Source organism: Anolis carolinensis, chromosome 6 (genome assembly GCF_035594765.1).
Source record: "Anolis carolinensis isolate JA03-04 chromosome 6, rAnoCar3.1.pri, whole genome shotgun sequence".
Lineage (NCBI taxonomy): Eukaryota > Metazoa > Chordata > Lepidosauria > Squamata > Dactyloidae > Anolis > Anolis carolinensis.
Genome location: NC_085846.1, coordinates 43977005 through 44004255, shown reverse-complemented (window position 1 = coordinate 44004255; position 27251 = coordinate 43977005). Strand labels below are relative to the sequence as shown.

General features: G+C 39.3%; 1 protein-coding gene and 1 long non-coding RNA gene across 3 annotated transcripts in view; one reads left to right on the top strand and one right to left on the bottom strand.

The window, feature by feature from the left end:
* LOC100565908 (transmembrane protease serine 11E) overlaps positions 1-27251 on the bottom strand; it is a 77328-nt gene that overhangs the window by 11444 nt on the left and 38633 nt on the right. Inside the window, exons 2-6 of the mRNA XM_016994681.2 lie at positions 26138-26333; positions 18513-18634; positions 17635-17753; positions 10096-10163; positions 4974-5137 (exon numbers count right to left, since the gene is read on the bottom strand). Coding sequence (XP_016850170.2) covers positions 4974-5137; positions 10096-10163; positions 17635-17753; positions 18513-18633 — 472 coding nt within the window. The 5' untranslated portion in view covers position 18634; positions 26138-26333. The remainder of the gene's footprint in view (positions 1-4973; positions 5138-10095; positions 10164-17634; positions 17754-18512; positions 18635-26137; positions 26334-27251) is intronic.
* LOC134292528 (uncharacterized) lies at positions 516-10185 on the top strand. Of its 2 annotated transcripts, none has more exons than XR_009999771.1 (3): positions 516-2958; positions 4952-5161; positions 6994-10185. It is a non-coding gene; the product is annotated as an uncharacterized LOC134292528 (long non-coding RNA). The 2 variants fall into 2 exon arrangements; XR_009999772.1 differs by having other exon boundaries at positions 517-2765.

Below are 27251 nucleotides of genomic sequence, written 5' to 3'. Positions count from 1 at the left end.
TTTTTGCTCTGTTTTGATTCGAACTCTATTGAGTAAAACTACATCCTATAGTGTTCTTACTGGTGCTGTCTTTGGGCACATCCAGACAGCCCTTTAATGCGGAACTTCCCACAATAAAAAGAGGGCTGTCTAGATGACGTCCATGAAAAACATGAATTAATTTGCCACAAACCAGCAAACCCCTAGTTTTTGGCAAATTAATTTGATAGCGAGAACAACCCCCTCCCTCAAAGCCCTCCAAACACCTTTAAAAAGTAAAATAGCTTACTGGGCCTCCTTTACAGTGATCCTCCAGCTCTCCTGGTGCATAGGAATTACGTGCCAGGAAAGCGGGGGGGGGGGGGGGGGGAGGAATATCAGCCCTCCCCACCTGCTCTCCTGGCGCATCATTGCTACATGCCAGGAGAGCTGCAGGACCACTCAAATGGAGTTATTTTACTTTTTAAAGGGGTTTGGGAAGCTTTTGGGGAGGGGGTTACAGTGTCCGGCTGTAATCCTGGAAAGTTCCGGGAGAACATCTGGACACCCACCCCAGAAAGCACGGACCTTCTGGGGTGTGTGTGAATAGGCACCCGGGAACATTTGCATTTTTTAAACACGAATGTTCCTGGGATAAATGCCTGTTTGGAAGCGCCCTTTGTTACAAATGACAAAAATATTTTGATGCCCCGCCTAGACAGAATATGCAAACAGCCATTTCCCTTGAGAACACAAGACCCATTGGAAAGGCTATGGAACAACATTTTCATTATCTATCTTTTTTCTTTTTTCTCTCTCTCTTAATACTTCATCACATTTACTAAATACCACTGAGTGCTACATTTAAAATCCGGGAAGCCACTGTTCTCATCAAATCAGTTTGGCTTCAAGTGTAGGATACAGCATTCTTTGCGTATTTTAAGCATGGAAGCCAGCATTCTTTTCAAATGTTTCAGGAAGTGGCAGGGAAGTGGATTTTTGGATAATCCGGATGTTTGGCCAGTTCTCTAATGTGATGGCACTTGTTGCTCCCAGGTGTAAAATGAAACATCTCCCCAATTTGTGAGAGGGGAAATTGTGGTACCTTTGTTATGGAAAGCCTTACCTTTTGTTCACCGAGTTTTTACTTTACGAGAACAATTTCTTTTTAAAAAAACTAGCTATGCCCGGCCACGCGTTGCTGTGGCGAAGCCTGGTGTTATGGGAAATAAAGTATTGAGCAATTGGTGGTAGTTGGTATATGTCATTTCCAAAAGGTTGTGAATATGCAGTATTTGTGGTTATTCCTTTTTTTTGTCGTTTGTTTCTTGTGTGGAATTCATCTGTTTTGAGAGTGTTGTTCTTTACGTCTTGATGTGGAGGAGTGTGGTGGTGTTGAAAATAAAGTAATGAGGAAGTCGTGGTATATGTGTTATGGTTGTATATATGTAGAAAATGGATAAGATTGTGTGTGATCTTGAGCGCAAATCATGTCTAGTGAACTTCCAGTAAGTCCATTAGTAGTTAAAGTCTGAAGGAAGTACGGTTTGATGGTGTAAGGGTATTGAATGGTATTAAAAGTGGTCAAGAAAGGTTTAGCTTAGGTAGGAAGGAGCGAGGGTTGGAAGGTGAAAGGATATTCAATTGTATTTAAGCTGGGTAACAAAGGGTTGCCCTTGGTAGGAAGTAGTCATATGTTGTACGTTGAGCATCTGTTGTACGTTGTATCCATATACAAATGTGTGTATATGTATATAGATTCTGTTTCTCATATAGAAATAATCTGAAGTTGCCTATATATATTCCATATATGTATGTATCCCACACCTATATATGGTGTATGGTGAGTATGGGTTATCCATATATACCAGTGTGTGTGTGTGTGTGTGTGTGTGTGTGTGTGTATACAACCTGCTGTATTATATTATATTATTGTTATTATTATTATTATTATTATTATTATTATTATTATTATTATTATTTTCCAAAGGTTTATTATTATGATTTAATATTATTATTATATTTGAAAGGTTTATTTTCATTATTACTATGTAATATTATTATATTTAAAAGGTTTATTATTATTATGTAATATTATTATTATATTCCAAAGGTTTATTATTATTATTATTATTATTATTCCTCCCAAGAAAGGATTCCCCTAAGTAGGAAGCAGGCAGGGTTTGAAGTTGTAAGGTCATTCAATGGTAATTAATCTGATGAGATTTGGTTTGAAGATCCAATGATGGTTAAGTGTTATTATTATTATTATTATTATTATTATTATTATTATTATTATTATTATTATAGTATGGAGTATTAAAAAGCCTTATTATTATGATAGCATTATAATATTATGGGGTATTTAAAAGCCACCCCTTATACACAATAGAGAGAACAGAATGGCAGAGAAAAGAAACTTTGCACATCCTCAGAGGTTCGCTTTTTGGAAACTGTTGGGAGAAAAACAGGAGGAAAGTATATTGCCTATTTATTGACTGATTAATGTATTGTTTTATGATTGTTATTTAATATCGATTGGAGTGAAGTCACTTGAGCCACGAGGTGCTGGTTTTGTATAATCCAAGGTTGTCTGTTGTATAACCAAAGGAGGAAGAATGGAAGTTTTCCAGTAGCTAAGGAAACGTTGCAAACTCTCCCTGCCATTGGGGAAGAGGCATGGCAGAGAGAGCATGATGGGAACTGTAGTTTCCCCAGAATAGAGGCTGGCTCTTAAAGGAGTCTTTGTGATTCACAGCAGTTGAGAACATTTGAAAGTTTTGGAAAGGAGTACTAAAAGGAAGACAGTAAGGCAGAAGGAAGGGAGAGAGGGAGGGGGTGTGCGGGGAAAAGGGAGAAGAAAATGATTTTGAGGCGGAAGGTGCTGCTGGTGGTGGTTCTTCCCTTCTTCCCTCAGGAATCTCGCCTCGAATCGGGAGGCAGGCGGAGGAAGGAGAGAGGGGGAGAGAAAGGAAGCCATAGTGTCTGGAAGAGGAAAAGGTGGCTGACGAAGAAGCCGCTGAATGGAGGCTCTCCGTTTTTGGTTTTTTTTACCTCGGAGGCCTGGAGAGAAGGAGGAGGATGGAGTGTTCCGTTGGGGGGAAGGTGGTGGAGGGAAGGATTGGTGAAGAGTTTTTTTTGTAAGATGGAGGCGGTGCCGGAGGAGGGAGAAGTTGAGCGCGTGGGCGAGGGGAATGTGTGTGTGCGCGCGCGGGGGAAGCGTTTCTAGGATTGTGTGTTGGCGCAGGCGCACATGGTCTGTTGTGGTTTTTGGCCCTGTGATTGTTGTTTGTGTGATATTTTGTTGTCTCGTACTGGAGGCGGGGATGATGGATTGCGTTGCCAATTTTCGAGTTGGGGGGCCTGTAGATTTGTTGTTTTGTGCATCGCCGTGATGCCATCACTCTTTTATATATATAGATAGCCTTTCCGGGTCCTTCTCATGCCTTCCCTTGCCTTCCCTTCCTTTCAATGAAATGTCTGTGCCTTGTGTTGCATGGGAAAGCCGGGAGAGAAGGATATTGTTGTTGTTGTTGTTGTTGTTATTATTATTATTATTATTATTATTATTATTATTATTATTATTATTATGCCATGTCTCCATGCTGTGCAGTCCTGGGAGTCCCAAGGTCCACACCCTTCTCTGTGGGGCAGCCGAGAGAGAGAGAGAGAGAGAGAGAGAGAGAGAGAGAGAGAGAGAGAGAGAGAGAGAGAGAGAGAGAGAGCATTGCTGTTTTCCGTCCTTCCCTGTACGGAATTGAAGACACGTAATAGCTGACATTTCAAAGAGAAGAGGTTTCCCTCCCACAAAGAACAGCGGGGGAGGGATGGTATGCGGTATCTAGTGATTTTAATTTAATGTATGTTTTTAATTGTCAATCTGTATTAATTTTTCATTTGCAAATATTTTAATCTTATGTTTTATATGTCTTTTTAATGCATTCAATAATTGCCATATGTAAGCTGCCTTGAGTCCCTTTTGGGGTAGAGAAAGGAAGGGTATAAATAGGGTAGATAAATTTTAAAAATAGCGATTAAAGTGTGATGGTGAATATACTGAAAGAATGCTGAGTACCATGGAGATACATTTAACAGTGAGTTGAAGGTAGGGAAATCATCGGTTTCATTTTAAAACCGAGTAAGACTGAGCTCTACACTTCCTTGCTTCAATGTGATGAAGTGGTTAAAGACAAACAAATGCCACAAAACAATAAGTGGTTGTAGGTTCTGTTAAGCTTCAATATATTACAGAAAATCTTTAAGGGTATTTCAAAGTTTTTCTATTAGCTGCCTTTCATTTTGTATCTTAAAATCCATATCACTACTCTTTTTAGTAATTCTCTGCAACTCTTCTTCTGCTTTCAGCGGATATGAAAAAAGTTATGTTTTATAGCCTTCAGACTACCTATCATAAATCAAATATCATAATTCTGCAGTAACTATGATGGAAATTCCTTTTCTCTTTCATGCTGCTTGCCCTGGGCATGAATTAGACAAGCAACTTATGCTCAATGACAGAGAACAAGTATACAAGGAATGTAATAGCTAGTGAAGAGTACCTGCAATTCAGCCTGCAGACACTGGGTATTAACTCCACTAGACTATAAACATATTATTTAATTAAAAAAACATTATCCACAAATAGTGGCCAGAGGGCAGAAACTAAGAAAGCCAGAAACGGATTCTGGTAGAGTTGAATCTAGGAGACTGAGTTAGAACCTGCAATATCAAGGGAAAGTTATGGAGAGGCGGTCACCTATCTATTTGTCCTCATGGAGAGAAAAAACGATTTGGACCACAAATACCTAAGAATTGAGAACAGATAACATATTTATGGCGATACCATACACTTTAGTGCACAATGTAAGGAAAAGGAAAGCATTTGTAAAAATACAGATAAACAAACCAGCAAATGACCAAGGATGATGATGATGATAATGATAATCATAATAATCATAATATTGTTTATACTCTGCATTTTCTCTCCACAAAGGAGACCCATCTTTGACACTTGCCTGTGAGACTGTAAGATGAAAGATCAATATTCAAGGGCCATGTTGATGATCTCAGCCTCCTTAACAAAACAGTGTTGACAGTTGACAAGCGTGCCTGTTTATTATCTGAGGAGATGAATCTAAGCACCAACACCACTTCTGCAAAGACGACACCATTGTCTGGCCTGCAAAAGAAGAAAGCTGCAGAGGTGGGTTCATATAAGCCAGTGCATTGTTTACCAGAGTATTTTCTACAAGTCTTTCTCCACAGACTAGAGTAATGTCGATATGGGCCAAATAAAATTGATTCACCTTGCAACTACTATGAGGTGTCCAAATGATGTACGGCCACTTTTACAGCAGAAGTGCTGTTTTCAAATGTTAATCTAGTACAGTGATTCCCAACCTTTGGTCCTCTAGTTGTTTTGGACTTCATCTCTCAGAAATTCCAGCCATCTTACCAGCTGTTAGGAATTGTAGGAGTTGAAGTCCAAAATACTTGGAGAACCAAAGGTTTTGAACCACTGATCTAGTACAAGGGGAACTGCAATTTACCCTGGAGCTTCCAGAAAGCTCTGGAATGATCCCAGTGTTTTTGAAGTGTGGACAGCTGGATTGGGCTGGATCAAGTCTGATCCTGTGTCCATACATCAAACAAATCTGTTGCTGTGCTCCTTGCTTGGAATGTCACTTTTGCTGGTCATATGCCTGGATGTTTTGTTGTGACCTTACCAGAAGCAAGGTTACAACAAGGCTTTGCTGGGGAGCTGTTTCTAGTTGGCGATACAGTAGTGATTGTCCCAATACATTCTCAGGCCCCTTCTAAACTGCCATATAAAATCTAGATTATATGATTTGAACTGGATTATATGGCAGTGTATATTCATATAATCCAGTTCAAAGCAGATAATGTGGATTATCTGCTTTGAGAATCTGGATTATATGGTGTGTAGAAGGGGCCTTAGTGAACTGAAACCTTCAGTTTCAGTTAACTAAGGTCCTTCATGCAAGACAGTGACATTGTAATTACAATAGGACAGCAAAGTATTTGTTTTGGATTTATCACATGACACTGCCCCTTTCCTGCAGTTCTCACAGTGGAAGACTGTTGGATGGTGTTTTGTTTTTTAAAATGATGTGTATAATGAAGCCATTTCTCACCAAGAGAGTGGTGGAAAAAGAGTAACATCATGAGATATGTCCAAGGCAAAGATGTGCTTGTTCCACTTTTTGTATGCTTTGTATGATAAACTCCATAGAATGAAACAAATTACCTGAATGAAGATCAAAACAACAATCACCGAAGCAAGGTTGATGTCCATTTGTCAGGACCATAATTTCTGGGCCTGTACTCTGGCGCCAGAAATCAAGGACGCTGACATCAAAAACTGATAAGGCACCTGCAGCTCTCGGCCCTGAAGGGAAAGGGCTGGTGTGCGAGCTGGAAGAATTGCGCGGGGTTTTCTCTGGGCGGGAATTGTTACTTTGAATGTGGGGGGAGTGTATATAAGGGAATCTTTCTGGGCCGACCAGCAATCTCGGCTTTATGCATGTCCAAGTGTCCTGCAGTAAAGTTTTCAGTGACAACAGAGCGAGTCTCTTGTGTTCATTTGGAAGCAGCTGGAGTGAGCTGACATCCATTCATGTGAAATAACTGTTATATTACCACCTTTAAGTTTTTGAAAAATTAACTTTTCCAGCATAGCAGACAATCTAGTCAGCAATGCTGTTCACTACATTTTCTGAGTAAGAGTTTAGTGGGGAAAGGGAGCAGATTCGAAGTTACTAGAAACTATTCAGTTAATGAATAAAATTTCACTTTGTATTTCCCCTTAAGGGAATCTAAAATGAGCACCTGCACATGGAAGGAGTTCATATTAGGTTAATTTTTGCTAGGACATGACTCATGTGATTAATTGTATACTTTTACAAAATGTAAGTAAGGAAACATACATGAATCACAAGAGCTCTGATTCACTTCCACTAATCCACAACTAATTACATGTAACATCTTGTTTCTTTGAATCCCTTTGCATTGTAGGATGAAGCTTTGATGGGAATATTCTCCTCGTCAGCACCAAAACACCTATCCAAGCAAGGGACCCAGTTTTAAGTATCATGATGCAAATGTTTCCATATAACATCTTGGCTGAATATGAGAGAGGGCTATAAAGGCATTATCCATCCTAATCAACCTGCATTCCTTTGCAGTCATTCTGATTCAGGTCTGTTCAGAAATGGTATCAGCAAGGACAGCTACTTCTGATGATGCTTCTACACTATTTGACACCATTTTAACTGCTATGACTCAATGCTATAGAATAGTGTTGTGCACAGTATTTGCTGAATCTGTTTCATTTGTGTATTCGTTTTATACTGTCCATTTGGATGCACAAAAGTTAAAAGTTTAAGTTGTAGAGTTGGGTTTGGATGGGGAGTTTGTGTGGGGCTTTTCTTCTTTATTCTTTGTGTAAAACCCCCTTCTTCCTCCACATATTTTTTTTTTAAAGAAATAAATTTCAAAGGAAAAAATTGTTGGGCTTTCCTTCTCTATTCAGAAATTAAACCTGTCTCTCTCTCTTTAACTGGCCCTTGGAAAAAGTACTCTTTTACTTCTCCCTATCTCTCTGTATCGCCTGTGGCTTGGTCCTCCCTCTCCTTTGGGCTGCATAGGATAGTCTTATTATTTGTTATAGATAACATATATTTTTGAAAGCAAAGACATATTTGGGCTCCTGTCTCTATTCCAACCTCCAGTCTCTCTCTAAAATTTCCCCTTAGAAGAACTATAAGTATTTTCTCCCAATTGTCTGAACATTTTTGTTTTTTTCAGACACCAGACGAAAATCCCATTAGGATAGGCGCCTTGTTTTCGGAAGTGGAGGCAAAAATGAAAATCAGCCAAAACAAATGAAACTAAACAAAATGAACAGCAATTTCATACAAATGCACACCACTACTATAGAATCATGGGACAGGTTGTTTTACAAAATATTTACTTTCTCTGTTAAAGAGTGCTGATGCCTCAGCAAATTACAAATTTCAAGATTCTATAGCATTGAGGTATGGCAATTAAAATGATGTCAAACAACATCCATTGTTCTACAGTGTAGGTGAACCCTCCTTTTCTGTTGTAACACGAATCAAAGGGTTGTTGTATGTTTTCCGGGCTGTATGGCCATGTTCTAGAAGTATTGTCTCCTGACGTTTCACCCACATCAGGAGAGAATACTTCTAGAGCATGGCCATACAGCCCGGGAAACATACAACAACTCTGTGATCCTGGCCATGAAAGCCTTCGACAACACAACAAATCAAAGGATTCCTGCAGCATAAAGTTGGGAATGATGACTTAATTCAAAGACAGTTTCCCATCCAAGTAGATTTCAGAACTAAGCCTGGCACCCCAGCCTATGGAATTAACCCACACAGCCTGACATTTACCCAAGTGCTGTTCTTGTCTTCAGAAAATGAAGATCTGAACTCATTCATGAATCTCCCAAGTTAGTTCCCACCAGAACGAGAGTCATGATCTTTTAAATATTTTAGCATTCTAAAGGATATGGCATGATACATGAATTTTAAAATCATCACACCCACTTTTAAAATCCATCTTCCAGATTTATTAACAGTGGGAGATATTCATATTTAAATAATGTTGGCAAAAGTCCAAGATGGGAATGCCAGAACAATCAGGAATGTAATCATACAGCAGAGCAATCTAGTTAATTAGCCTGTTTCAAACACCCAGTTCTAAAAAGAGAGAGCAAGTCTCAATTGCATTTTGCAGCGTAAGCCCCATTATGAAAGTACATAAAAGCTTGGCATTCCAGATTTCAGGGTCTGGATTCTCTTCTCCAGTTCTTAGCACAAGGGAGGTGAATCTCAGGACGCATACAGATTTTCTTCATGTGTTAGACTTTGTGCGTTGTTGTTTGTGCCAATATGGTTATTGCTTCGTGTACAGTAGAGTCTCACTTATCCAGAATTCGCTTATCCAACGTTCTGGATTATCCAATGCAGTCTGTCTCCCACCTGGATCCACAGCTGTTTTTCTAGGCAGCAAGGACTGAACTCATGCATTTAATTTCCAACAATGTTGTAACTATAATTTCATTTTATGCAATTCTATCTTTATTTGTAGTCAATTGGTTAGTAGCCAATGTTTTTGTAGTCAATGTTTTCAATACATTGCAGCGTTTTGGTGCTAAATTCTTAAATACAGTAATTACTACATAACGTTACCGTGTATTGAACTGCTTTTTCTGTCGATTTGTTGTAAAACTTGATGTTTTGATGTTTAATTTGTAAAATTATAAAGTAATTTGACGTTTAATAGGCTTTTCCTTAATCCCTCCTTATTATCCAACATTTTCACTTATCCAACGTTCTGCCAGCCCGTTTATGTTGGATAAGTGAGACTCTACTGTACCATATTTCATGACATCACTATGGCTCTACCCCTGTGATACCAAAATGGGTTTCCCTAGGTCTCATGTTTTGCCACTGAAATATCTAGCCCTGAGATAATTATGACTTAGCAATGTTAACAGTAAGCCACTTGCACTGTATACTGCTCAGGAATCACATCTTACACTTTGGAGAAAGAGTAGGGTATCAACTGAACATACCATTATCTTATCATATATATTATAAACAGGGATACCATATATCCCCCTTTTCCTAGGTAGATTTTCTTTGTAAGAGCTACATTTTAATCTTACTCCAAAGTAAATATACAATAATTATAGTGATCAGTGGTTTGAAGCAGTCAATGGGCAAATGTGTCTTTTCTGTTTTTCAAAATATGGTAACCCTAATTACTGGCTAAATCCAATGGCAAGTCCCAGCTTCACAGACAAAATGAATCCATAGGATGTCTTAAGTAGAAATGTATCTAAGTTTTATTAGGTCTACTCCAATGAGGAGTGCATATTAGTTTATATATGAAGCCATAGTGAAATCAGGTGTTATATAATAGCTATATAGTCAAAACGGGGAATCCAGAGGCTATAGCAAGCTACTTCTGATGAAACACCCTACAAGGTACACTGCACATCTACATTTAAAGTCATCTTGGTCATCTTTCCTGGTTTCTTTTGTGGCAATAGCCCCATTTAGCTGGATTTTTTATTTTACTTACCTTAGACTTATGACATGTGATCTGATGAATCTTTTCTTTAAATGAGTAGCTTGAAATGCCTGATTAATCTATTAAAAGAAATGAAAAGTACAGGAGTGGCAAACAAAAATCTGTTAAATACAATCACTTAGGAGGAAAAAAATGTTTCATGTTGCACTATGACTATGAGTATTCAAGGTGTGAATTTTTAAAACCAATTTCCTCTTTGTTATCAACTGACTTAATGTATCCCACAAGGTGTACATGAATGACTCGCACTTTCAAAAGTGATTTGCTCTGTGGCATGTGGAAGAGCATTTAAATTTAAAGCTACCTTTTAGTGTCAAATAACTAGCTTCACAGTTCTTTTAATTTTGGACTCTACAATGAGATTTCTCCATGGACATGCTATCCATAGTTTCCCCCCAATTATCTTTGAGTACTCTATATACTCGAAGATAAGCGGAGGTTTTTTAAATCTCTTTTTGGGGGATGAAAAAGCCTCCCCCGGCTTATAATGGGGTCAAGGTCAAGCCAGGCAGCAAAGCGTGGAGGCTACAGTATGTTTTCTTTTTCAGAAGCTCCCTTCTCCGCTTCTCCTCGCAGGCTCGAGTTACCTTTTTTTTTTTTTAAGAGAGAGAGACAAGAAGGGAATGTTTTCAAAAGCAAAAGGAGAGTGAGTGATAGAACATATTGCAAGCTAGGAAGAAGAAAAAGATTGCATGGGTGGAAGGGGAAGAAAAAGAGAGACTCTTGCAAATTTGCAGGATAATAATAATAATAATAATAATAATAATAATAATAATTATTATTATTATTATTATTATTATTGCAAGAACGTTTGAGTCAAAAGGGAGGGAAAGGAGCAACAGAAGGTATGTATTTCTTTTTATTCCTAAGGACACAAAAATAGGGTGGGAGGTTTTTTGGGAGGGGAAGGGAAGTTTTAAAAGCCTTTTCTGGCTACTTTTAAAGTTTGAAAAAGGGGAAAATGAAAGCGGTGGGAAAGGGCAGGAGAAAAGAGACAAAAGTTGTTTTCAGGGGGGCTTTGCTTGCATTTCTTCCTTGGGCAAATATATGCCCCAAAACTTGTAAATAATACATAGATTTCCCCCCTACAAATACATTAATTTTATATATGAATTTCCCTTCACATGTTTGCAAGTAAGTGCAAGTCCTATATAGTCATAATTATTTTTATATAGATAGATGCCTATATAGATATATATTAATATAGATATATAGGGCTGGCAAATATATACACACATATAAAGAGATGACTATATAGATACATATTAGACATGTCCAAAAAATCATTTTGAATCGTATATCGGAATTATTTCGGATTGTTCTCGCTTTTTGATACGCATTCCGAGACATTGTCTCACAGCGCAACCAGCAATGTAATTCGAACCATTGTTGGCCCATTCTCTAATTGTCTCTTAATGTTTTGTTAATTTTTTCCCCCCAATTTTTTTTTAAAATATATTTTTAAAAATATTTTTAAAATTGTTTTGTTTCTGCAACCTACCTTGAATGGGAGCTTATTTGCAAATTTGATGAGGATAGCTCAAGAAATGAGGGCGGGAGAGCCCTGTAAAAGTCCCCCCCACCGGTTCCTTTTTTTTTTTTTTTTGGCGACAGCGTATGTGTGTCCGCCATTTTAGAAACATTTAGAATCATTACAAATTTTCGGAAATATCCAAAATTTTTGGGTGAAAAAATCGGAAATACTTTCTATATCGAAGCGCCAGCGCCCCCTACTTTAGAAACGAGAATTGAAACACTTTTTCCATTGATCGGACATGTCATATATATAATATGTTTTTATATATGGAATTGCTATCCATCTTTCAGTGAAGAAAGTGGAATCAAAGGGGAAATGCAAATGTGAAATTAGTATATATAATTATAGATCTATACCTACCGTGTTTCCCCGAAAATAAGACAGTGTCTTATATTAATTTTTGTTCCTAAAGATACGCTAGGTCTTATTTTCAGGGGATGTCTTATTTTTCCATGAAGAAGAATTCACATTTATTGTTGAACCAAAAAAATGAACATTTATTATATACTGTACAGTAGTTGTCATCACAAACCCACATAACCAGACAAACTGTGAATCCTATCAAGGATCTTGTTACTACCTTTATTTCCATGTGCAACAATCTATGATATGTACATTTACCGATCCTGCATGCTCTGGTGTTCTGTTCGGCAGGCATGCTTCCAAACAAAAACTTTGCTAGGTCTTACTTTCGGGGGAGGCCTTATATTTAGCAATTCAGCAAAACCTCTACTAGGTCTTATTTTCTGAGGATGTCTTATTTTAGGGGAAACAGGGTAGCTCTTCATTGTTTATATAGGCATTGAATGTTTGCCTGTTACAATGTTGGAAGAGAGCCTGAGTCCCCATGGAGAGATGGATAGAGCAGGATACAAAGGAAGAAGAAGAAGAAGATGATGATGATGATGATGATGATGATGATGATGAAAAAGTTATTGTTGATACCATATTGTTTTTGTTGACCCTACTTTTCCACTTATAGAGTTAGTTTACTGTTTTTCTTTGAAATACGGTAAATATTCAAAAACCTTTAACCCACTGAGGCCTCAATTAATGTAATTTTATTGGTATCTATTTTTGTTTTGAAATTTACCAGTAGCTTCTGCATTTCCTACCCTCGGCTTATACTCAAGTCAATAAGTTTTCCCAATTTTTTGAGGTAAAATTAGATGCCTTGGCTTATATTTGGGTCTGCTTATACTCGAGTATATACAGTAAGTGAAACTGTAGATATTGAATCTGTGGACAATGACATAGGGAATGTCAAATCAAGTAAGACTTGCAAAACTGGTGAGAGGCATATATTCATACCCACAGGAATTTAATTTTAATCAACTAAAGGAGGTTCTACAGTGACTGATAATGTAGGACTGATCTGGTGCATCATATGCCAGATCAGCCCTGCATGGTGGGCTGATTTAGATTCCCCAAACCTTCCAAGAGACATACAGGAGTCTCAGGTGCTTAGTCATGACAAAACTGTTCAGCACTACTAGATGGTCACCACCTAGAAGTCCTCTAACCCCCATGTTGTGGCTGTCTCCAACCATGACACCCCACCTACCACATTGCTAAGGAAGGTGAGGGAAGGAGATCTTTTCCCATCCCACTCAGCAAGCAAGGACTCTGGCTATTGGCTAATATCAGCCAGAGCACTGACAAGATGGTAGGTAGCAGTGTAGTAGCTGGAAATTGCAAAGAGGACACGGAACTGCCATCCCACATTCCTGGGCTGCCTGACCCGAGATAACACGGTATGGCAGTCAAGGCAGCTGTTGTTCACTCTGGTTAGGAACTGGCCCAGTTTTCTCAACAGCTAACCTAAATGGTCAGTGTAGATATTTTCTGAGGCTATGTCCCCATTGCACAATGACAGCACTTTAATACCATTTTAACTTTCATGGCTCCATGCTATGGAATCCTGGGAGTTGTCGTCTGGTAAATTACTTATAATTCTGTGATTAGAACCTCTATTGCATGATCCTATCCTACAGCGACGAATTCTAAGTTCCCTACCAGATTATAAATCACAGAATTCCAGGATTGGGCAATGGCAGCTAAAATGGTATCAAGAATCTATAATTATTTAGTTTGATACACTCTAGCTTGCTTTAGCATTGAAGAGGTGGAATTTATAGACTTAATTTGCATTCCTGGTTGCTGAGACGCCCATTTTCTGCTGTTGAATGGGCTTACCATACATTCTGAATTTCCAGATTTTTTCCTGCTATCTTTGAATCAGTCTCATTTCAGTGCTGCTGCTGCAGTTTCTGGCTAGCATCAAGAGCAAGTAACTACGCCATGTGTCTGTGCACATTTATTTATTTATTTATTTATTTACGGTACCCTATTTATACCACACCTTTCTCTACCCCAAAGGGGACTCAAGGAGGCTTACATATGACAATTATTCAATGCCTTCATACATACAAAATAAGCTTAAAACAGATTGATTAAAATGAATACATATTAACATTTTAAAACATTACATTCAATATTAAAATCATGTCACATGCATTTGTATGCACATGCATTCACACACATGCACAATAGCAAGATGCAGTAAGGAAAAGAGTTATGGATACTTGCAGATTCTTGTATTTTAGCTACGATATTGTAATATGGTATGATATAGGAAGAATTCTATCGGGGTGACACTGCACTGTGAGGACCTCATCACATGGATAAGGTCCCGCAAGATGATTCACCATCCTCTGTGGTAAATTGGCGGGGTAGTGGGGCAATCCCAATGCCCTGCGTCCCACCTTGTCTACAGCTGATGCTTCCCCATCCCACATGGAGAAGTATTGCCATGTGGTTTCCCCCTGTGCTGGCTCTGTGGGTGTCTGTGGAACACAAGAAGCCTCCTATGTTCAAGGGAAGCCTTCTGCCATGCTGCCAGGACACTTCTTACACAGAGCCCTGCCAAAAGTTGCCATATGTTATGTGATGGGCGGCTCACGGCTCTGAGGAGGAAGCGTCCTGGCATCAGAGCCGGCCCAACATAGAGGCCAATGTAAGCGCCCGCTTGTGGTGTATTGTCCCCGGGGGCGCCGTTGAGGTGCCCCCGCAGCGGCGGTGGTGGCAAGGACCATTGGTTCTCTCCTCGCCGAACGCGAAAGGCCTCAATTGAGGCCTAGCTCTTCTCGTGAGGTCTTGCGAGGACTCGCAAGGCTTTGTGAGAAAAACTTGGCCTCAGTTGAGGCCTTTCACGTTCGGCGAGGAGGGAGCTGATGGTCCCTGCTGCTGCTGCCACTGCCGCTGAAGATATGTGCTGGGCCTTGGGGGGGCACAATATCGGGGGGGCGTGGCCACTAGCTTCACCTACAAGGCGAAATTACCTAGGGCTGCCTCTGCCTGGCATCATATTAGGACGCTAAATTCACCTCATGTGATGAGGTCTTGAGACACCAACTCTAGTAACTCTAGTAAAGCCCCCACCCTGGTAGCATTCAGAAAGAGCTTGAAAACCTGGCTCTTCACTCAGGTCTTTGGATAAAGATTGCTCATCCCCATAACAATCCTGTATCTGTGACCATTCTTGTACAGGTTTGCACTTTTTACCTTTGTCAACTTGATATAGACACAGGGTCTATTCCCATCCCAATTTGCACTTCCAAGAATTTGCAGCACTTTATCAGTCACCTCGTGTTTACAAAATTTATATGGTGCACCTTACCCAGTCTCCGTTTTAATCCATGTTTTTATTAGTTCTTGTCATTTGTTTTTATTGGCTAATGTTTAAATTTTTATAATTCTGCATGTCTTTTGTCTATTGTTGTGTTTTATACTGCTATTTTTATTTGAGCTTGGCCTCATGTAAGCCACCCTGAGTCCCCTTTGGGGAGATAGAGGCGGGGTATAAAAATAAAGTTATTGTTGTTGTTGTTGTTATTATTATTATTATTATTATTATTATTATTATTATTATTGTCACTGCTCTAGCATCCTCGCTTCTAGCCAGAAGGTGGGTGAAGAGCACAGCAAAGAGGGAGCCCAGGTGCCACAATGACTGGGAGGGAGAAGAAAGAAATATAAGGTGTTCCAAAAAGATGGACCTATTTTGAAATCACGATATCTCTGGAACCACAAACCACTCATTTGAAAAGGTTGGACATAGAATTTCAAATGATAGTAATAGACCCTTCCTTGGAAACTATAGCAAGCTGCTTCTTGGTAGATGAGCTGGAGATCTGAACACAGCTCTTTCTTCTTATCTGGAGCACAATCCATCAAAACTGGATAATTTGTACACACATCTCCTGCCTGAAGATGATCCACCAAAACTGCAAAGTTCTGACAATTAGAATTACAGGCTCCCAATAGTTTAATGTTCAACAAAAAGGAGGTGTGCGTGTGATCATTTCCCTGTGGTGTGTTCTACATTTCCATGCTGAGGTGCTAGATAGTTTGGGACAGAAGGAAGAGGTCCAAAACTGAACCTTTGTATAACTGAATTATGAGCTCAGTTTGAGTACTGAAAACAAATTCTTGAAATAAGAATAACTTCAGAAGCACTTGCTCCTTAATCTTAAGTGCATGCCCCCATTATTTGACACCTGGCTCCCCCTGGTGGAACTAAATGATTAGTCCCAGAAAGACTGCAACTGAGGACTCATGCTGTTCAGCTGCGTAGATCCACCTGGTTGGCACAGAGAAGGGCCAACAGGTGAGAGCACTTGTACTATGGAGCATAAAGAGTGGCAGTTTGGATTTGGTCTTTGCTGTGAGCAATGTTTGGAACCTGTTACAGCTTGGAGCTCCTCGTGTGCCTTATTGTGTTTTAGACCTTGACTCAGACATTGGATTACGTATAGTTTGGATGTGTTGGTGAGAACCTTTGGATGGGATTATTGACTACGCCTTCTGGATTACCCCTGCATAGTTTGTTGTTTGCATATACTTTGGCTTGGACCCCGGACTGACTGACGATAAGCATAGAGAGTGGCTGTGTATACTGAGAGATGCTGTGCAGGGTTGTGACATCTACACACTTTAAAAACAGTTTAAAGACAGTCCCATGGAGTCCATTATATTACACAAGACTACTTTCGGAGGTTCCCTATGGGATTCCTTCTTTAAACTGTTTTTAATGTGTATAGAAATTAAGGCTTTGGAGTTAGGGAGCAGTCATCTTCAGAGCTCCCAATTAATGCAGAAATGGTTAAAGGCACCTATTTTAAGTTGGGATGGGAACTGTCAGATTCCCATCTGTCAAATCATTGTAGTGACGTCAAAGTGTGGGCATTCATGTGGGCCATCTTGTAATGTGCCCTGATGCTCCTTTTCTCACCATTAATTCTCTTGCATGATACTTTTATGACATTTAAACAAAATAATTTATTTTTCAGAATAAATTTGGATATATTACCAATTCACTATAGCTATACCTTCCTCTTTTTTAGACCTAGATTCCAGACATATGCAATTCCAAGGTTTCCCCTTTTTAATTAAAATGCAGCTCAAAATGCAGATGATCACCGTAGAAATGAACAAAAGTACCTTGCGTGTGATGTGGATGAATATATTACCAATTTTCCTTATAAACAGAATTAAATGAATCACTATGTAAAGAAGACTATTCCCACGCTGTCCCATCCCGTTCCTCCTTATAGAATGAGGTCCTTAGAGTATTGCTCCATGATTGCAAGGTTTTGTTTTGGTATTGTGTTGTCGAAGGCTTTCATGGCCAGAATCACAGGGTTGTTGTATGTCTTTCGGGCTGTGTGGCCATGTTCCAGAAGCATTCTCTCCTGACGTTTCGCCCACATCTATGGCAGGCATCCTCAGAGGTTGTGAGGTATGGTATCCATACAACCTCTGAGGATGCCTGCCATAGATGTGGGCGAAACGTCAGGAGAGAATGCTTCTGGAACATGGCCACACAGCCCGAAAGACATACAACAACCCTTTTGTTTTGGTATTTTTTAAAATTTTCTAAAAGCATCCTATCCCTGGTTTAGAGTGAAGAAGCACAAACCATTCTCACTTACCATATTCTCAATGCTTGCACTCAGATCTCTAAATTCCTCTGAGGTCTGCTTTTCAAAGCCACGATTGTATGGCACATTATTAATTCTAAACGAAGCATTGTAAAAGAACAGTCTTTGGTCTGCATAGAGAGAAGGGAAATTTAAAAAGTTAATCATGCCTATATTTTCCTTTGGAATCAAAGAGCATTCTGAACTCCACCAATGATGGAATGGAACCAAACTTGGCACACAGAACTCCCATGACCAACAGGAAATACTGGAAGGTTTTGGTGGGAATTGACCTTGAGTTTTGGAGTTGTAGTTCACCTACATCCAGAGAGCATTGTGGACTCAAACAATGATGGATCTGGACCAAACTTGGCACAAATACTCAATATGCCCAAATGTGAACACTGATGGAGTTTGGGGAAAATAGACCTTGACATTTGAGAGTTGTAGTTGCTGGGATTTATAGTTCACCTACAATCAAAGAGCCCCTTGAACCCCACCAACGATAGAATTGGGCCAAACCTCCTACACAGAACCCCCATGACCAACAGAAAATACTGGTCTTTGGTGATCCCTCTGAACTCCCCTCGCAACCCCCAGGTTGAGAAACACTGCCTTATACTGAATCAGACCATTGTTCAAGCTGGCCTAATATTATCAGTTTTGACTGGCAGCAGCAGCTCAAGGTTTCAGTCAATGATTTTCCTAGCCCTGCCTGGAATTATCCAATGGAAATGAACAACCACATCCAAAAGCAGACCTTGTGAAAAATAGTGGCAATTACTAGAATATATACTGGGGCAAAGCTTACCTTCTTCTTTGTTTGCTGAAGGATTGGAAAATAGAGAGGGACTAAAGTCAAACTGACTGAAAATAATGGAGGCACTCACCATACACCAAAAAATACACAATCAGTCCGATGATAATGGCTAAGACCGCCAACACTGCTAGGACAATCAAGGCAATCATCCATGGCTCCAGGGAATTCTTCCTTCTTGTTGGCCTAGCCATTCTGAAAAGAATGGACAAAAGTAAGGTTTTATAGGCAACACCACAGAGATTTTTCAAAGATAGGGAAAGCAATGAATTCCTCTGCTGATGAAACAAGTTGAAATTAGTAACAGAAAATAGCTGTCACACTGGAACTAACGTCTATGAAATCATGTTCTATTTGCACATTGAAAATGTATGCCACATATGTCAGGCTGTGTATTTATAAGAGGATCATCCAGTCAATGAATTAGTTGAATTTGTTAAATTAACCATTTTTATTTGGAAGCACTAGGCTGTAAAACTGTATTCAGACATTTGCCCTCATGCAATTATCATGCAAGTAGGAAAGTTGGCTCCAGGCTCCTGTGAAACGTGCTCAAATACCTTTAATTACCAAAGACATCCCTCCATTTCTGGTATGTGTCCTTCATAAATCACTGTCCCTATTTTTTCCTTGTGTAAGAGTTTAGAGATGTCTTTTAAAAATTCTGCACATGCATATATGCAGTAGCTTCCTTTTGTTCTTTCCTCCCTATAATAATGTTTCTGGATAGTAAACATTCCTGAAAGTGGTTGACTTGCAATTATTGCATAATTACTAGTACAACCTCTTGTGTAAGGTCAACTCTTCTAAAAAAATCCTTTTGTTCTTTAAGGAACATGGGCTAATAAAAAAAAGCTCTAAATGTAATTTGGGGAAAAATTCAAATGCTCGCCTGTCTTTAGCACTGCAACGGTTAAAAAGAAAAAAAAAAGTTCCACCTGGTAATCAGAAATGTAAAGAGGGAAGAAAAGTCTGAGGAAAATTTCCATGATAAAGATGTATCCATTTAGTGGGAATGCTCAGAAATACCGAGGTAATTGAGACAATAGAAAAAGACATTGGATTTACTCCTGCTTTGGTCAGAATCATCAAGGTTAGGAAACAACCACCCTGTATTTTAAAAGTCATGGGCAGCTCCAGAAATTGACACCTTCCAGCACATCCAAAGGCTTTTGGCCAGTTGGGATGAAGTTTCATAAAAACTCTGTAACTTTAAAGTCAATTACTGTTCAGTCAGCCCTCCACTTTCACTAGAGTTAGGACACAGGATCCCTATGAAAGTGCAAAAACACAAACAAAGAAATTACTTTTTTATTTTACTCAAGACAACCCCTCTCTAGCAATGTCTTTCTGCACAATTCTATGGCTAACTTCCTCTGGAAGCTGAACATAGGAATCTCTAGATCCTCCAAACAATTTCATTGGAGGACCTAGAGATGTTGTGAAGTGTTCTTAGAAGAAATCTCTAATGTTCTCCAGCATGACTGGAGGAAGCTGACTATAGATTTACACTAAAGATCTCTCTAGAGGTTTGTAGAGAAAATTTAAAATAAAATGCCCGAATAATCAACCCTGCAAAAGTCAAAACCACAAATGTGATGGGATGACTGTATAACCTATACATGCACTTGCAGTTTCATTTTGCACATAGGATGAAATATGTTCCTCTAGGTATTTTCTAGATCCTCCAATGCGATTCTATGCAATTCTTGAATCAGAAGTCCTATATTTCAATAGGGTTCAGTATTATTCAAAGCTCCACATATCCACACAAAGACCATGAATGTATTCCCTGTGGATACAGGCTCGTAGTGTATTTTCAAGCAGTGCTTCTTTCAAGCAGCGCAATGAAAATAACTAGAAACTGTCATCTCCTAAAGATTATTGTAGCATCAATTTTCAGATTTAAAAATGGCATAATGAATTTCCTTGTGTGACAAGACTCTTGTTTTAAGAGAACCCAATGAACTGTTTGGAAGAGTATGTTTTTAAATCATCCATTAAAAGATGGAGGATGAAAGATCAATGTTAATCAGAAATTCATCCCATCTAAATTTCCCCTCTGGATTCCAAATAATCTAGTCTTTATTATCTAGTCTTTATCTGGGAACAGTTTATTGTTGTATGCTGTGTTTTCCAACTCTGTACAGTTAGTGTTCATCTAAATCTTGCCTCAACCTTTAGGCTTTTTTTTTTGGGGGGGGGGGGGGGTCTTTACAGTAGCATACATATATGTGTACACTGAAGCGAAACAATGATAAAAAAATCATAATAGATAGTGATGTTACAGTTTTGCAGTACTTCACAAATGTCTATTTATATTTGAGCATATTGATAAAATGTCCCTCAAAGCACCCCTAATTATGGTCAGTTTTTCAAGATTTATTTCTGCCTAAACCATTGCTGATTAGGAGGGAAATTCCACACTAAGGAACATTGGTGCTATGTTGTGCATATTAGCATTATTTGTTTATTATTTATTTATTTACAGCATTTATATTCCGCCCTTCTCACCCCGAAGGGGACTCAGGGCAGATCACATTACACATATTAGGCAAACATTCAGTGCCTTTTAACATAGGACAAAGACAAACAACAACATAGCTCCGAGCGTGCCTCGAACTTATGACCTCCTGGTCAGTGATTCATAGCAGTTAATTGCACTGGCTTGCTCTCCCATCTGCACCACAGCCCCGGGCCACCTATGACCATGCAATCCTTTGCAGAACTGAAATTCTTAGTATATCATACATGCCTTAGTTCTAAAACAAATGTGAGAGGTTTTCCTAATCCCTATTCAGGTATCTAAACATTATAATCAATTGCATATCATATTGTATTTGCATAGGGCAGCAGAATGGGATTGTATCCACTGGCTTTATCTAGATCAGTGATTTCTAAAGTGGGTGCTGCCGCCCCCTGGTGGGCACAGCAGCGATCCAGGGGGGCGGTGATGGCCAAAGGTGCATTTGGGGCTAGGGGAGAGGCAGGGCCTCTTCCCAAGTGCCGGAGACAGGGCTGAGCCCCTGAGGTGCCTGTTAGGACACAGGGGGCGGAGCTAGAGGAGTGGGTGTGGCTTCTTCCCAAGAGCCCGAGACAGGGCTGAGCCTCTGTATACCTCCCCTGAGGTGCTTGTTAGAACACGGGGGTGGGGTATAGAGGTTCAGCCCCGTCAGGCACTTGGGAAGAGGCCCCGCCCCCTCCTCCAGCCCCACCCCCTGTGTCCCGGCAGCCCTGCCTCAGAGCTCGTAACTTTGCCCATCCCAGTCCTGGCTGCCCATTTGTGGCCCCTTCCACCTCCCCCTCCCAGCCCTACATCTTGGACTAGGGGAGAGGCTCAGCCCCGCCCTCTCGAGCAGGAGCCACGCCCATCCCTCTAAGCCATGCCCCTCTTTCCAGGGGGCGCTGAGTCATATTTTTTCTGGAAAGGGGCCATAGGCCAAATAAGTTTGGGAACCACTGATCTAGATCATTGCACCTTAAACTGTGGGTCTCAGTCCCAAATTGGGTCCCCCTTACCTCAGTGGTTCTTAACCTAGCCTTCAACTCCCAGAAATCCTAAAAGCTAGTAAATTGACTGGGATTTCTGGGAGTTGTAGGCCAAAACACCTGGGGACCCACAGGTTGAGAACCACTGCCTTAGCTCAATGCTGGGGTCATGAAAAAATTGGCAACTAAAAGGTTTCCAAATGCCACTTGTTTACACAAATCTGTTAGCAACTACATGCAGTGTTTACGCTGGACTCTGCAGACAATGCTTTAGATGTACTCCACAAAAAGAAAAATCAGCCTATTTAGCAAGCCTTGCAAATGCTGATTTATCATCAGTAAATATTTGATTTTTATACTTATTTTATATACCATGAACCTGGGGTCATGTAAAAATTTTGGACAGAAAAGAATCACAAATGGAAAAAGTTTGAGAAGCCCTGATTTAGACCATCCTGTTTCTTTCCCTCTTCCCACCACCATCCATAAACATTGTTAGTATTTTCTATATGACATGTTATGAGCCTGGATTTCTCCGGGGTGGAAGCACACAAACACCAAGGTAGCCTTCTTTGATATATCTCACAAGGTGGGTGTGGGTCAGGAGATGGAAAAACAGGAGCAAACTGTGCAGTACATTTCCCCAAGTTCAAGACTTTTTAACTGTATCATTTAGAACATAAAGTTAGCCTACCAAACAAGGCATCTTTGAAGCCACAGAAAAAAGTTGCTTACTTAACCGCATAATTACCTCTTTTGCGTCTTCCTGGTCTAAAATCATTGCTGAGATTCACTTCACCATAAAGATAATAGAGTTTTGCATTAAAGCAGTGGCTGCTTCCCATGTTGCCAGTTGGAAAAAGAGCTCCCCAAAACCCATGTTTGATTGACATACAGTGAAAGCAGTGGCCTTCTCCCTCTGACACATCAAAGGGATTCTTCTTTTTAAAAGGGATCACAATTATCTTGGAGATGCCATCATGAGTGTTGAGTAACCGAAAGTAAATTATCTTTCAAGGCAATGGATCAGTGAGAACCCATGCATTTTGGAACAGTTAAATTAATGAAATATTATAATGTTGTGTACTTTTAGCTGAAGGAAAAAGCTTCACACTTTTTTACTGACCAAAAAAAACCCAAAACAAAACAAAACAAAGAAAAACAAAAACAAAATTGTTTCTAAATTTTACATTCAACTTTGTTCATTTGTAATCCTGATTTTATAATCTACCATCCCATTTTGAGAGAAAGGCAGGATATCAATTCAAAAAATAAATGAAATAAATAAATGAAATAAATAAATAAGCTTGTGAATTTGTAATGCAAATTTCTCACTGTACTTCAATAACCTGGGTTGTTTACCGTACTTGGCATGTACCACAAAGGTAAACAAAATGCATGTGTTCTGATGTTCTAATTCACAGATTGACAGATTAATTACTTGGAGCCAAGGTTCTCCTGAGAAGTGAAAGGGAGAGTTTGCAAATTTGAAAACTGAGATGTAACTTCTGTCAAACTAGACTGTAAATGGTGGGTTCTGATACTCTATGTTCAGCAATACTTGCTGAATTGAACACTATTTGTGTCTTAATATTTGCACTAAAATGTGCGATGCAAGGCCAGAAAGTTATTTTTGTTCTTTACAATATGTTCTGTCTACTCGATCTTTATGAAATAAATTGCATTAAATATAAATATACAGTGCATTAGGATGGATAATTGCACTCTTTGTTAAAAATACAGTAGAGTCTCACTTATCCAACATAAATGGGCTGGCAGAACGTTGGATAAGTGAATATGTTGTATAATAAGGAGGGATTAAGGAAAAGCCTATTAAACATCAAATTAGGTTATGATTTTACAAATTAGGCATCAAAACATCATGTTATACAACAAATGTGACAGAAAAAGTAGTTCAATGCGTAGTAATGCTATGTAGTAATTACTGTATTTACAAATTTAGCACCAAAATATCACAATGTATTGAAAACATTGACTACTAAAAGGCAGACTGTGTTGGATAATCCATAACGCTGGATAAGCGAATGTTGGATAAGTGAGACTCTACTGTACATGGAACTAGAGAAAGTATCTCTTCCATTGATATGTGATATCATAGATTGTAAAGTTTTTCTCCCTTTGTCATAAAAATCAGGACTGTTGTGACACAACATTCACCACAGCACGAACATAAGCATATGTGGTGATTTCACATTTCCTTGTGTTTAAAAATAAAATTATCACAATTCCAAAATTCCAGAGTTCGGATGTTAGTTTGCTAAAACACTCAATTTTTGTAAATACTGAATATATATTCATGAATATGTCAACTTCATGTGTAAGTTGAGATAAGGTTTGGTGGCCAATGGATTTTTACATGACTGTTGGATAAGCTGAGGGTCATTCTGCAAAGAAGAAGAACTGCACCACTGCCTATGGAAGCCAGCCATTATTCAAAAAGGGCTTTCACTACTCTACCTACAACCTCATCAGAAAGGCCAGGCAAATCGTCCTGCTTTGCTTGGCTTCAAGAAAAAAGAGAGGGGCAGCGGGCAAATCTGTCGTCCCGCGCACAGGTCTCTATCGAAAATGCTTTCTCCATCACATGGGGAAAGCATTGCCCGAGCGCTGAGGATCCATACTAGCTCCATTGGGGCCAGCACAACATGAGAAGACTCCCGTGTTGAGAGTGAGGCCTCTGGGACGCTTCGAACCCAGTTGGCATGGAGCATCAGCCCAAAGTCACACAACATCGTGTTATGGCTTATAGAGAGATATATGTAGTAGTCACTGAAATTTTGTTGGTTAAGGATTTTGAAATAGAGATTTCCTAAATACATAATCATAGACTTCCTTAAACAAACATGATGTGCTCCACTGGCAAAGCATAGTGTTCTGCCAATGGATTCAACACTTCTTTCCTCCTCAACTAATGCCTGCAACTGCCTCTTCAAAAATAACCCGAACATGTGCTAGGTAAGTGTCACTGTCAAGGCAGTAGCCAGAAAAAAATTTCGGAGGCATTTTTGAAAATTTCAGGGGGCGGTTGAACCCCTAACCCCCCCCCTCCCCGTCCTCCGGCGACAGACCTGTCAATATCTGCTTGAGATAGTGCCTGGGGGGACTCTTAATTTTTTGCTTCTCATAGACTTAGCATGGGGATTTGGTTAACCAGTTAAAATTCATGAGTAAACCAGGGTTTTTTTTTAACCTGAAAAATTTCGGGGGTGGTTTGAACCCCTAAATACCCCCCCCCCCCCCGACTACAGGCCTGGTCACTGTTAATACTAGTTATCTCTTCTTTCCAAGAACGAGATGCATGATTGGCCTCATGGAATCACACAGGAGGACCTAGAAAGGCCCACAGTGTGATAAATGAAATCATGGATATCAAATAAATACATAAGGGGTCATGCTGTATTTTGTTCTTAAATATATTTTAGCATCTCAACATTTCATTTCAACATGGATACAATCCACTAGGAATTTCTTCCATTCAGATGCAACTGAAATGAATGCAAGAGGACAGCAAAGAAAACCTTTTCATTTCAGTGAAACAAACACAGGAGAATTTCCAGATGGACCTGCTCTTAGCAACATTTCAATGTTTTCCACAAATTTCTAAACATTTTCAAAAGAATAATATTCTGAAAACACAATAGATGTAATTTATCTGCTTTTGAGAAGTTAAATAACATGTTCCCTAGTTGTACACTTTTACAACAAGGGCTAGAGACTCATTTTTCAAGAGGAAAGGGGAGGTGACAGTTTTGGGGAGAAAACATAAATCACAAAGTTCTTGCTTGATCATTAGGTGAAAATGGGATTTATGTCATAAATGTACAACTGGATTTTCCTCTGGATTTGCATCTCTAATTATTTGTCGCTTGTGGCAGAAATAAGTGAAGGTTTTATACTATAGCCTTAGGTGAATTTTCTCCTAAACATACATCACAGATTATGCTGGCCACAAGAGCCCAATTCAAACCAAATAAGATGGGCTTCTATTCCTTTAATAGTTTGCAGGAGGGAAAGAATATAAGCAAGTGGAAAATTATTTCCCTTCTTTTAGTCAGATATTAAAATAGAAAGACCTTTCCAGTTCTTTCTTATATCATTCCCCTAACTGGGAGTTCTGAGAAGTTACATAGTTCTGCCGTATAACCACTGCTCATTTATAGAACATGACCCAAGGTAGAAACTACCTACCGGATAGCATTGACCACTGCAGCATTCACAGCCTCAATCTGAAATTCTTCGAAGACCTGGCATCACCTTAAGGTTCTCATTGAGGTCTAATTTAGAGGATGTGACCCAATAGTCTCCGTCTTGCTCCTCCCCTCAGTCTAAAACAAGACAGGCTCCAACTCCAACTCAATGAGATCTGTTCAGGGAGGTGCTAGACCTGGGAAAACACGATAAGGAAGAAACATTTCAAACATCTACATTAAACAATGCCAAATGTTATAAAAACAAAAATCCTACCCCATTTATAGGCAATTACTTGAGATAGAAACCACCTGTTGGAGTAGACTGACCAAAAATATTGCCAATGGATAGCAAACTTCATACTTACCATATCTAAGGTAGTTTGATTAGCAGCACAACATGATTTCTTTTCATGAATTGTCTTCCCCAACAATTTGGAGATAACTGTTAGATAACTGGAAATTGGACACAATTTCTGCAAATCATCTGTAGATTCTGCTATATTTTCTGTCTAATCTAGACCGAAATCACAAGGCAAATACTCAAGAGTTCCCAAATAAAAAAGTCTGTAGCCAAGATGCGACAGGATAATACAGCTCAGGGGTTTGCGTGAGTCACACATCTTTTGCAGCATCACTGAGCAGAACATGTTTTATTTATAAGTAAGCCTTTTGTATGGTATTTCACCAAGATAGAACACTCATAAACCTAAATCCAATTGCTACTCCCAATCTGCTGAATCAACAGTGAATGGTAAGTCAACACTTCTATAAAACCCATTGTTTCAGTGGGTGTATTCAGGGTGAGGCGGCAGTTGAGTTCAGACAACGATACTCATTTGAAAATATAGATGTCTTCAGCTAAAAGTAATAAATATATAATAAGAATGAGGAAATACTTTGAAAAAAAATTGGTCTAGCATATACAATTTTTTGTGCGTGTCAATTTCTATTTATGGACATCCTAAGACGAACTTATCTTGGGGTTTTCTTGGCAAGATTTGTTCAAGGGGAGGTAGCCTTTGCCTTCCTCTAAGGCTAAGAGAATGTGATTTGCTCTAGGTCACCCAGTAGGCTTCCATGGTCAAGTGGAGATTCAAATTTGGTCTCCAGAG